The sequence below is a fragment of the Pholcus phalangioides genome, unplaced genomic scaffold, assembly GCF_987345545.1.
Source record: "Pholcus phalangioides strain wild (caught in Gottingen) unplaced genomic scaffold, Ppha-v1.0 ptg000007l_1, whole genome shotgun sequence".
NCBI lineage: Eukaryota > Metazoa > Arthropoda > Arachnida > Araneae > Pholcidae > Pholcus > Pholcus phalangioides.
Window position 1 is genome coordinate 1,727,610 of NW_028301600.1, and position 12,973 is coordinate 1,740,582.

The window sequence follows — 12,973 nt, forward strand, 5'->3', positions numbered from 1 at the left end:
TAAAATATTATACAATGCCCATAAAGAATACTTATGGTTGTCTTATTCTAAGAATGGATATACAAATACAAATACAACGCCACAACAGGCAAAATGCCCAACGAGGTGGCTGATAAAAAGATGCCCATAAAAATATGGTTGTCATATGTTTCAAAAATACAGCAACCCAATTAAAAATGCAATTAACACAAATTACAAACAATATATACACATGATAAAATATTATACAATGCCCATAAAGAATACTTATGGTTGTCTTATTCTAAGAATGGATAGCTTCTCGAATTACCCCAACATGTTTATCGTATTTCTTTTTAAACGTGTCAATTGTGTTACAATTTACTACCCCCGGGGGTAAGCTATTCCATTTATTAACAACCCTATTAGAGAAAAATTCCCTCCGACACCATAACCTTGCATTGTCCCTCACCAATCGATACTGGTGTCCCCTTGTAAAAGCAGTCGATTGGCGGTGTACTAAAAGTTCATGGTCCATCCTATCCATCCCATTGAAAATTTTGAACACTTCGATCATATCTCCTCGACACCTGCGTTCATCCAATGTAAACATATTCAAAAAATGAAGTCTTTCTTCATAACTCAAGCCCTGTGTGCCAATAAGGACACGCGTAGCTCTTCTCTGCACCCCTTCAACCAAGTCTATGTCCCTCTGTAGGTATGGTCTCCAAAACCTTACAGCATACTCCATTCCAGGACGAACTAAGCCTCGAAAAAGCGGAAGAATGACTTTAGGAGAACGCGAAGAGACCTTTTTGAAAATGAGACCAAGCATTCTATTCGATTTTTTGACAACCGCTGAACAATGTTCAGAAAACTTAAGTCGCTCGTCAATGAGAATTCCCAAATCGGTGACTCTAGTTGCATCCGGGATAGTGACACCATTCAACTCGTAAGAGAACCGTGGGTTGTTCGAACCAAAATGAGCGACCATGCACTTATCAACGCTAAACGTCATGCTCCATTCATTTGCCCATGCTGCAATCCTGTTTAAGTTGGTCTGGAGCAACTCCCTATCGCTTTGATTCCCGATTACCCACATTAGCTTCACATCATCTGCGAATTTGCTAGTAATCCCATCGATACCCTGATCGAGTTTATCGATAAAAAGTGAAAAAAGTATGGGGCCCAGGACACTTCCTTGAGGAACTCCACTTGTGACGCCTGTCCAACCAGAGAATTCCCCGTTCACCATAACTCGTTGCGACCTATTTCTTAACCACGATTCTATCCAATTCAGCAAGTTGCCCCCAATTCCAATCTCGTGTAAACGCTTCAAGAGTTTGCCATGTTGGACCCGATTGAGTGCCTTCTGGAAATCAAGGTAAACAACGTCGACATTTTTGCTCTTACCCAAATCCTTAGTCACGTGATCATAGAAGCAAAGGAGGTTAGTTACACATGACTTCCTGAACCCATGCTGATTATCCGACAATACATTATTCTCGTCTATCCACTTCACAAACTGCCTTGTGATGATAATTTCCAAAATTTTCGAGAGGGAGCTCGTCAAACTCACTGGACGATAATTTGACACCGCTTCTCTACTACCCTTCTTAAATATCGGAACAACGTTAGCCAGTTTCCAATCTCTCGGGACGATACCCTCAGCAACACTACTCCTGTATACCTGTGCGACTGGCCCCAACAATTCATTAGCACATTCCCTGAGAACCCTGGGATAGATATCATCTGGTCCTGGTCCCTTGCTTGCACATACATTTTTTTAGAAGATTCAGGACCTCCACATCTTCCACTTGAATATCGTTGAGGGTTTTATTACCCCATGCAACACCCGTATATCGAATATCATTATCTCCATTAAAAACCGACGCGAAAAAGTCATTGAAAGCACTACACATGCCTACATTGGTCTGTACCCTAGAGCCTCCTATCGAGAGGTGGCCAACTGTTCCTTTACATCCATTATTGACGTATCGAAAAAATGATTTTGGGTCAGAGCCAATGTTATCTGCCAACCTAGATTCAACTTGCTTTTTACTATCCCTTATCGCTTTCTTCAACACCCTTCTTTTATCAGTAAACAATGATAGGGATGATCCTGGGATATCTATCCCAGGGTTCTCAGGGAAGGTGCTAATGAATTGTTGGGGCCAGTCGCACAGATATACAGGAGTAGTGTTGCTGAGGGTATCGTCCCGAGAGATTGGAAACTGGCTAACGTTGTTCCGATATTTAAGAAGGGTAGTAGAGAAGTGGTGTCTAATTATCGTCCAGTGAGTTTGACGAGCTCCCTCTCGAAAATTTTGGAAATTATCATCAAAAGGCAGTTTGTGAAGTGGATAGACGAGAATAATGTATTGTCGGATAATCAGCATGGGTTCAGGAAGGGGAAGTCATGTGTAACTAACCTCCTTTGCTTCTATGATTACGTGACTAAGGCTTTGGGTAAGAGCAAAAATGTCGACGTTGTTTACCTTGATTTCCAGAAGGCATTCGATCGGGTCCAACATGGCAAACTCTTGAAGCGTTTACACGAGATTGGAATAGGGGGCAACTTGCTGAATTGGATAGAATCGTGGTTAAGAGATAGGTCGCAACGAGTTATGGTGAACGGGGAATTCTCTGGTTGGACAGACGTCACAAGTGGAGTTCCTCAGGGAAGTGTCCTTGGCCCCATACTTTTTTCACTTTTTATCGATAAACTCGATCAGGGTATCGATGGAATTACTAGCAAATTCGCAGATGATGTGAAGCTAATGGGGGTAATCGGGAATGAAAGCGATAGGGAGTTGCTCCAGACCAACTTAAACAAGATTGCAGCATGGGCAAATGAATGGAGCATGACGTTTAGCGTAGATAAGTGCATGGTCGCTCATTTTGGTTCGAACAACCAACGGTTCTCTTACGAGTTGAATGGTGTCACTATCCCGGATGCAACTAGAGTCACCGATTTGGGAATTCTCATTGACGAGCGACTTAAGTTTTCTGAACATTGTTCAGCGGTTGTCAAAAAATCGAATAGAATGCTTGGTCTCATTTTCAAAACGGTCTCTTCGCGTTCTCCTAAAGTCATTCTTCCTCTTTTTCGAGGCTTAGTTCGTCCTGGACTGGAGTATGCTGTAAGGTTTTGCCCGGTGATTTAGTGTCAATCGAGAAGCCATCCAAGTCACAGGTGGGTAATTCCCCGTCAGTACTGTTGTGATTATCATTAACTAACCCGTATTTCCGACTACGTGGTCTGGGAGTAAAAAAGGCGAGTTTTCAGGCGTCTCTATGCCTACTTTCTATGTCAAACTGAAGTATAATGAAATTGAAGCTTTCAAGTTCTCCAATCGTTGTTAAGCTATGTAGCTTTGATGTCACAACCGAATATTCATGTTTTTATTCTTGCTTGAGAGAAAACACTTTGTTATGCAAACTAATCTGTACTCTTATCGCATTAGATCCCGAGGGCTGAAAGTTCATATTTTTGAAATCTGAACAACACCTGTTTATCACAAGAAAATTTAACTGAGATTTATGAAAAGTGAAATATTTAATGTACACCAATTAGCAGTACCTTTTTCAATATGAAGAAAAATTTAATTTTTCAAAATAATTTTTAAACAAAAAAAATCACTTACTTTTTAGGGTGAAAAACTGATTTTCGTCTTTCCTTTTCTCTAATAATCAGGAATGGTTTACCTTTTGTTATTAATGACAACATCTTGATTGTTGTCGTTCAGATGTGAAAGAAATCAGCAGAAACCTCGGTAAGTCGTAATCCTAATAACTCCTCACTCCAGTTAAGTCGTCATTTTTCTTCGGTTTCGTCTAGCTTTCGTAGATAACAATGTTAATATACCCTCGTTTACTCGTCGCCAATCTCGGTTAACTCGTCACTATGAAAAAGTTTGAGAGCGAGGAAAATATTATTTCTATGGCTTTTTATGGCTTTCTTTAAAGAAAGAACTTGATAGCAGCATTGATATATATGTTCAAAAGTGACCGTAATATCTTTATGTACGGAAACGGAACCGCTCAAATAACGAAAGTTACACTGAGGAAGTTCATTTGACGACTAAAAAAATACTAAAGTTCTTAAAACGTTAGATATTGTTCGAGCAGAACGTAATTTCTGCATGGGCCTTCACTAATTTAGGGTTTCAAATTTAAACAAAATATATTTGTTGAAAAACCCGACATTTTTTCCCAAGTTGAGGCCTAGTGACCCCCCCCGACAAGTTGATCCCTGGCCCCGTGATCAATATTGGGCCCCGTCTTCAGTTTACCTTTTATTTGCATTATGAATTACTGATAAGTGTACCAGTGTAATTTACCATAATAATTAAAATGCTAAAAGCTCAAAAAAGGTAAAAAAAACCTTTTTTTTTCCTTTTGTATTTTATAAGTTTTGTTAATATTATAATTTTTATCCATACTTTAATAAATTTTATATTACTTTAAAATTATACAATTTTCACAATATTGCTCATTAAAGCTGATGGCAATTCACTTAAGCTCCACTTGAGCCGTCATAATTTTTCGATAACGTGAGTGACGACTTAACGATGTTTTACTGTATTTGAAAAAAACAAAACGAATACTGTAATTTGGTCTTGTCCCATTTGCCCCCGTTTTCCCCCTAAATAATATTGTCGCACGTTGGCAACACATTGATGCTGCTGTAGATAACTTTGACTGAACACAGGTATTATTATTATTTTTGTTCTCATCTTTTTTAATCATCCTTAAAAACAGCAGTTTCATTTGCAACAACCTAATAGTTGAAGGATGATGGGCGTGAACTTACCGTAAAAAAGGAATAAAATTATACGGACAACTTTTTTTTGATAATTTCAACAACACGATGTTGAACAAGTTGAGAGATCATTTGAGACCATAGAAAAATTTTGCATTTTTTTCACTAATTTATTATGTAACTTTATACTATTTTTATGATTGTCAGAAGGTTTCAGATTGAAAGTTTGGCTACAAAATAGTCTCTCTTGAATATTATTATGCAGGATTTTAAGCCAGGTTTTCCTAGGTGTAAAATTTCTGCGCCGTGTGCAACGTGAAAATGCTGATTGGTTAAAAGCCTGAAATTCAGGTTTTTTTGACCAATCAGCGTTTTCACGCTGCACGTTCTGTAAAAGCCTGCTTCTAGGAAAACCTGGCTTTAAATAGAAATGTGTCGGTCGTTTGTTTAATTAGTTGAAAGAAGATTTATTAAGTGCAAAAATTTTCACATAAAAGTGGATCTTCAGTTAACAAGCACCGACTTTATCTTTTTCGAGCTTCTAGCTCAGATTTCTTTTCGAAAATATAGCAACAGTACTATACATCTATCTAATCAAAGATAATATGCTGGTTTTTAAATTGAATTGGTTTCTAATAATAAAATTTCGTTCACCTCTTTATCAAATTTTCGTTTGCCTCTTTATCAAATTCATGTTTTTCATAAATTCCTTCAAAATCTATTTCCTTTTTTAAAATTATTACCAACCGCAAAATTTTAAAAATTCTTGAAATTAAAATTTTCGAGAACTTGGATCGTTTTGACAAAACAAACATTCGTTTATGTTTTTTGTACTCGTAGTTCCATGTCTTGCACATGTTAAAAGCTAATATCACAACGAAAAATAAAAACACCATTGAAACTTATAAAATTGAAGCATATAAATTGAATAGCCGTTTTTTCTGACTTTTTTTAAAACATTTAATTATATAATATAAGCAGACCATGTAACAGAACCGGAAGACACATTGTGGCTCAAGATTGTGGTAAGTTAGTAAACTCATAAATACACTGTATAGACATTGGACACTTTGAACTTCGTAATTTTCGAATTTCTAGGAAAATACTTGATCAATTATTCTGAAATTTTGGTCATGTGAAACCTATACTTGTATTCACGACTCCCCGTGAACATTTAGTCCTGAGTGCATTTAGAAGACCGATAAAAAATTAAATAAGAAAAAAAAATTGATCAATCCTCTATCAGAAAAAGCTGAAAATGATTTCTAGCGTTCACAACATATTTTACCTGCTATTTTCAGGTATAATATGTCATTTCATATTTGTTTGCATTTTCGTGAAAATAGAATGTATTTTCAGGAAATGAAGATGCGAATGTTTTTGCTTAGAAAAAACGGAGTTTTAAACCAAATTTGATGAAACTTACAAAGAATTCGACAATGTAAACCACATATTATGTGGACATTTGAAATGAAATCATTCGATATTCCATGGGTTATCAACATTAAAAAAAAACAATTTTCAAGTACGTATGCGCGTAAGATATCAATTTTATTTTTTTGTAATTTGATTGTTAACTTTATAAGGCAACTTTTATAAAAATTACAGTTGAATATCATAGAAAAACAGAAAGATATAGTCATTACAATGAGCTGTATTCAAATCACTTCCTGATATTGTTTGGATGATAAGAGATTTTCCAAAAATTGATATTTCGATTATTTTTTGTCTTCAAATTATTTAATTCAGTTTTTCATTTTGACATCATACATGCATGTTGAGGCCACTACACACTACTCTGACGTAACGTGGTCCCACGTCAGAGTAGTGTGTAGCGGCCTGTAAGGGTACCTAGCATACAGGCCGCATAATTTACTCCAGCATAATTTCTAGCATAAGATACGAGCATAATTTCTAGCCTAAGATACTAGCATAATTTCTAGCATAAGATACTAGCATAACTTCTAGTATAAGATACTATTATAATTTCTAGCATAATATACCAGCGTAATTTCTCTTATATAGGCACGCGTCTTTGCTCATTCGCATAATGCTGCGAGTTTATTCTCGATATAATCAAGTGACAGAAAATAACCATTTGTGGAAAATCTTCGTTTTTAAATGATATTTAACTGTAATTTTCACAAAAGTTGCTCTATACAGGGTGATTCAAAACTTAACGTACAAACTTTTAGGGGAGGTTTTTACAAAAACAAAACAGAATCACATAGGAATGTATGATCGGAAACCCCAATCTCATCAGCTACTTCACCAAACACCAACTCTGGCCATATCGCTATATTGCAATTTACTGCCATTAGTGAGATGAGTTGGAAGTGAAGGCGCTGTCTATCGGTGGTCACCTCGAGTTATATATATAGTTAGGGAAAATATCATATCCGTATCCTCCCTTGGGTTCGAACCCGGGACCCTGACAACAACCATCACGATGGTAGACGAGCATCTTACCACCATGCCACTCGGAGGATAAACGAAGATGCAAAAATGACAAGCCATCAATGGGTGGAAAACATTTTATTTAGCGGTACTTTACACGAGGACAGTACATTTACACGTTAAGTTTTACAACAAGTGCTCAAAGTTCTTACCATCCACAGTTATGCACAAAAAATGGGTTTTTTTTGTGATTCTGTTTTGTTTTTGTTTTCTCCTAAAAGTTTGTACGTGGAGTTTTGAATCACCCTGTATAAAAATTCCAGCTGAATGTCGTGAAAATTCAGAAAGCAATATTGTGAGCTGTAATTTCGAAACTCGCTGAAATAAAAAATGATTTTTATATAAAGTGATTTTCTAAAAATTGGGTATGTGATTATTTTCTGTTATTTGATTATTTCGAGAATAATCCGACAGCATTATGCGAATAAGTGAAGACTCGTGTCTGATGCTATATAGATTTTATTTTTCATAATTTTTTTGATTGCCAGATGTATTGTCCAACTTATACAGGGTGACTCAAAACTCAACGTACAAACTTTTAGGGGGAGGTAGAAAACACAAAAACAAAGCAGAATCACATAAGAATGTATGACCAGAAACCCCAACCTGATCAGCTGGAGAATAAACGAAGATGTAGAAATGGCAAGCCAATAATGGGTGGAAAAACAAACACTTTATTTAGCGATACTTTACACGAGAACAGTTCGTGTACACGTTCAGTTTCATAACAATTTCCCAAAGTTCTTACCATCCACAGTTATGCACGCTTTATCCTGGTGGACCCGTCCCATGGCCACCACGATCACCCGAATTATCTAGCCTGGATTTCTTCTTGTGGTGGGGGGGGGGGGGGAGGGCTGAAAACCATCGTCTACGAGATGACCGTTGACTCTGACACCGACCTCGTCGCAAGAATCTGCGTTCCAGTCCACGAAATGCCGGGTATTTGTGAAAGGGTTCGACAATCAATGCGTCGCCATTGTAAAGCGTGCATAACTGTGGATGGTAAGAACATTGAGTACTTGTTATGAAACTGAACGTGTACACGAACTGTCCTTGTGTAAAGTATCGCTAAATAAAGTGTTTTTCCACCCATTATTGGCTTGTCATTTTTGCATCTTCGTTTACCCTCCAGCTGATGAGGTTGGGGTTTCCGGTCATACATTCCTATGTGATTCTGTTTTGTTTTTGTGTTTCCTACCTCCCCTAAAAGTTTGTACGTTGAGTTTTGAATCACCCTGTATAGTTGACCATCAAAAAAAAAAAAAAAAGTAGGAAAAAAAAATTAAATCTTCCATTCGTTCTTAAAAACTACTTCTTTTTGAATGCTCATATCTTATGGGACATCGATTGGTTTCCTTTCAAATTTCAGTATAATGTGTAATTTGTACTTTGTCAAGTTCTGAGTGAGTATGAAAGATTTTTGGTTGTAAAAACTCCACTTGTTATAAGCAAAATCCATGCGATGAAAATTAAAATTTTTAGAAGAAACACATTCATTTGTTCGTGAAAATACATACGTGTTATGATCAAGCATTTCTCTTTTATAGTAACATCAGACTCGCATCTTCGCTCATTCGCATAATGCCGCGAACGCTTATTCTCGAAATAATAATATGACAATATAATCGAAACGTCAACTTGTGGAAAGCATCTCATCATCCAGCTACTTTCAGCAAGTTAACTGACTGGAGTATACAGCTCACTGTATCATCTATATATTTTTCTATTTTTTCATGATATTCAACTGTTATTTTCACCGAAGTTGCTCTATATAAAGTTGGCAATCAAATTATGAAAAATAAAGTTCAGATATTATTCGTGCACGCGTACTGAAAAGTCATTTACTTTGAATGCTTTTATCTCATAAAATATCAAATGGCTTAATTTCAAATTTCAGTATATAATGTGTTATTTTTATATTGTCAAATTATTTATAAGTTTTGTAAACTTTGGTTTGAAACGCCATTTTATATAATCAAAAAACGTGGGATGAAAATTAGAAGTTTTATTAGAATAATTGATATCTTTGTCAAAATACACGTACTTTTCACAAAATTGCTTACAGCAGGTAAAACATTTTGTGAAACTTACAAATTATTTGCAGCTTCTCTGATACAGGGTTGATCAAAACATTTTTTCTTATTTAAATTTTTGTTCGCCCCCTAAATGCACTCATGACTAAATTTTAACCTTTTACCGGTGAATATGCGTAATAATCAAGCGTCGTTGGCAAATTTGTTAAATACTTTGTCGAAATTTATCGCCTTTATCTGTGATTATGCATAATACCATAGTGTAATTGGTGAATTTTATAAACATGAAAAAATTCCAAATGAATCTAGCATACGTGATGAATATAATCGGATCTCAATACAATGATAACAAATTTTACGATCGTACCTCAATATAATGATACATTACACGCGCGCGCGCGTATGAATTATAGTGTATATCATATAGTACGATTTATCACGTTTACCAATGACGCGACGCTTGGCATTATGCATAATCGCCGGTAAAAGTGATAATTTTTTTAGTACTTATTAAATTACTAACGACGCTTGGGTACTATGCATAATCGCCGGTAGAAGTGATTAATTTATGTAAATTTATTTAATCAGACTTTATGCATATCTCAGCCGATTATGCATAATAACCGGATTTATCACATTTACCGTAACATATATATGCCTACTCTTAAATATAAATGAATGAAACCATCACCAAACGTTATATCACAGGAGCGTAAGTAGCATTTATACAGAAATACGCACTGTACTGAAGATACTAAGAGAGAAATCGCGAAATGAATTTTTTGACACTCACTAATTTTTCTCCCCATTTTCGGCTGAGATTTTGTAACGCTGTTAAAGTGAGACAATAGGTATTGAATCATTCGGTATCTTTATTTAAATATAATCCTGTTGCTTAGTAATATTTTGCGTTTTCTTTGCAGGGAAACGACTCTTTGACAAGCGTAGTCTTTTCATCCTATTGTCTTGTGGTCCTCCGCATTGACGTCGACTCCTTTTAAGAATTCTCATACCTCGCTGGTTTCATGATGTTTAGTTCAGCTTACATGAGAAGACGCCAATGTCAAAGATATCGCCTTTAGACGAGGAGTCATCAGAAATTGAGACTCTTGGAAAAGAAAGAGAGGAAAAGCTTCTCTGGTAGGAACACCCCTACTGGAAATTTTGCGATTCTCTTTCTCGTGAGCACAAGGAACGTGTACAACCTACGATCTTGAAAGTATAATCGGATGCTCTGAAATCAATGATGAAGATTTTTCCACAATCAAAATTTTGACGTCTGGCAAATTTAAGACAAAAGCTCTTTGTGAGCAAAGTCCGGAGATTAGAGAAATGAATTATTTGGGCGTTGGTGTAACCAGGAAATAGTTGCTATTAGGTTGCAATTCCCATAAGATGAAACCAGGCAGGTTTTGATAAATTGACCTCGGATGTTTTTGATCCCAGTCAATTCTATTCTCAAAATCGTGTTCCCCCTAAAAACTTGTTTTGCAGTTAGGTAATGAGACGATTTTCCGAGCAACTTTTTTCTTTCTGTTAACCTCAAAATGAAGTTTTCAACTAGACAAAAAAGTTTAAGAAACATCCCGTTTATATATCTATTCGAGGAATTAGAATTTAAAAATTTCTCGATATATGTTGGAAATTATAGAAAGTAAAAGCATTCGTTAATAGATAAATACATCCTAAGAATCAGATTGAAGACACAGGGGAAAACTGAAATCAAAATAAATGTACTCTTATGTGTTCAAAAAGTTCCGAGTCTTATTTTATTACGGAAGAATGAGTACAAATAGAACCTGTTTATTTGGTGTTTCATTCGAAGTAACTACCTGCAATTACTGTATGCATTTTTGCCATTGTTCATACAAAGATGCTGATTGCAAGCCTTTTTTTGCCAGATACTCCAGTGCCTTCGTCGTTGTTCACTGCCTTTGTTCGGAACCTGAGAATCGTTACCGATTAAGCGAATTCTTTATCCGAGGAAAAGGAAAAACTCACGTGAATCAAGATCGGGGGCATAAGCTGGCTGTAGAAGTATCGGAATGTGATATTCAATGTTTTGACTCAGGTTGATTATTCTCAGGTTCCGAAGAAATGCAGTGAACAACGACGAAGGCACTGGAGTATGTGACAAAAAACGGCTTGCAATCCGCATTTACATCTTTGTATGAACAATGGCAAAAATGCATAAATTGCACATGGTATTTAGAATTTACTTCGAAGGAAACATCAATTAAACCGGTTCAAAATCAAATAAACTGTATTCATTCTTTCGCGATAAAATGAGTTTTGAAACTTTTTGAACGCAGTAATATACTGTAATTCTACCTCAAATATTCTTTGAACCTTTGAATTATTAAAATAAACCCAAAAAAAAGAAAAACCTGCTCATTCATTTGACCAGTAATAAATTTATCAATACGATATGATATTGTTTCCCATGCGTGAGCTTTAATACAAAAATATCTGAAAATAATTGGTTTTGGTGAAAGAAGTTGAAATGTATCAATTAAAAATTTGTCGGCTAATTTTTTTCGCGTACAAGATGCATCATTTTCGTAGCAATACATGTATGTATATTGATACACTGAGTAAACGAACATATTTTTTTAGTTTTTTGTATCATTCGTATTATGATGAAATATGACATTATTGAAAATTTATGTATATTTCATTACTTTTATATACGATAAAATTTTATGTAGCAAGCACGAAAAAGCAATAAGAGGTTTTCGACAATATCAACAAAACATCTTCTTGGATGGAAGATTATTTGAGGGGGGGGGGGTTTATTATTTTTTTACAATATGAACGGTAACAAGAATGAACTGGAATAATGTTAGAACCATGAATCATTTCCATCATAATATTCTGATCTATTCTTTTCGATCAATAAGGGGAAAATATGACTTCGAGCGGTAACATATTGTTTATTCAGCGGTATTTTCAAAATTTAACGATGAAATAAAAAATCTCTTAATTAGCGCTTGTTAAATATTTTTAATCAAAGATAGAATTATATATTGCATCAGATTTTGTTTTACTCTCGATGTCACGTTTCAATCGATATTTCATGAACAATCAATACTAATAATCTGAAAACTTGATGGTAGAAGTACATAAATGAGGTATTTATCCGAGGATGATGTCACTCTTCGCTGTCCATACGAAGATTTTTAACAACTGAATTCAGGAAAGAGAGAAAATTCAACTGTCTTTGCGGGAAAGACAGTTGAATTTTCTCTCTTTCCTAAATATATCTTCGCATCCGCCAGCTGTAAAAAATCTTCGTATGAGGTACTTATTTTCAAAAGGAAACGTTTCCCCTTTTTTCGAAAGGCACTTTGTAACGGGTTATGAATCTTTGGAATAAGCTCTGTCAGATTATGCAACCGGGATTATTCAAACGGAAATATTTTTGGTAGAAATTACAATTTAAAGTTAGTCATTTCTATCAAAAAAGGGAACATATCCACCTTTACCATACAACTTCGGTATTTTTTATTTCTCAATAACGAACACCCATGGAACCGAAAATTTTGTCTGATAACAAGAAGTATCTGTTAATGGATAGTAAGATACATTGAGTTCCGTCGAAGTAATTTAAAATTGTGTCCGTCAGTGGAGATCCGCTGACGGGAGTGTTCGTTGTGTGAGGTTCCATTGTAGAATGATCATGCTTCTTATGTTAACGACGAAAGAACAGTAAAGGTATCTTCCTGGGCTAATTAAAACCTTCTGGAATCTACAGGTG

The 12,973-nt window shown here is 35.6% G+C and overlaps 1 protein-coding gene across 2 annotated transcripts in view; it reads left to right on the forward strand.

Moving 5' to 3' along the window:
• LOC149084783 (uncharacterized) overlaps positions 1-12,737 on the forward strand; it is a 146,103-nt gene extending 133,366 nt beyond the window's left edge. For both annotated transcript variants that reach the window (XM_089232528.1, XM_089232527.1), the window contains exon 4: positions 10,140-12,737. Coding sequence is in view for 1 of the 2 variants with exons in the window: in XM_089232527.1 (XP_089088653.1) it covers positions 10,140-10,155 (16 nt within the window). In the remaining variant the exon portion in view is untranslated. The remainder of the gene's footprint in view (positions 1-10,139) is intronic.
• Positions 12,738-12,973: the final 236 nt, after the last annotated feature.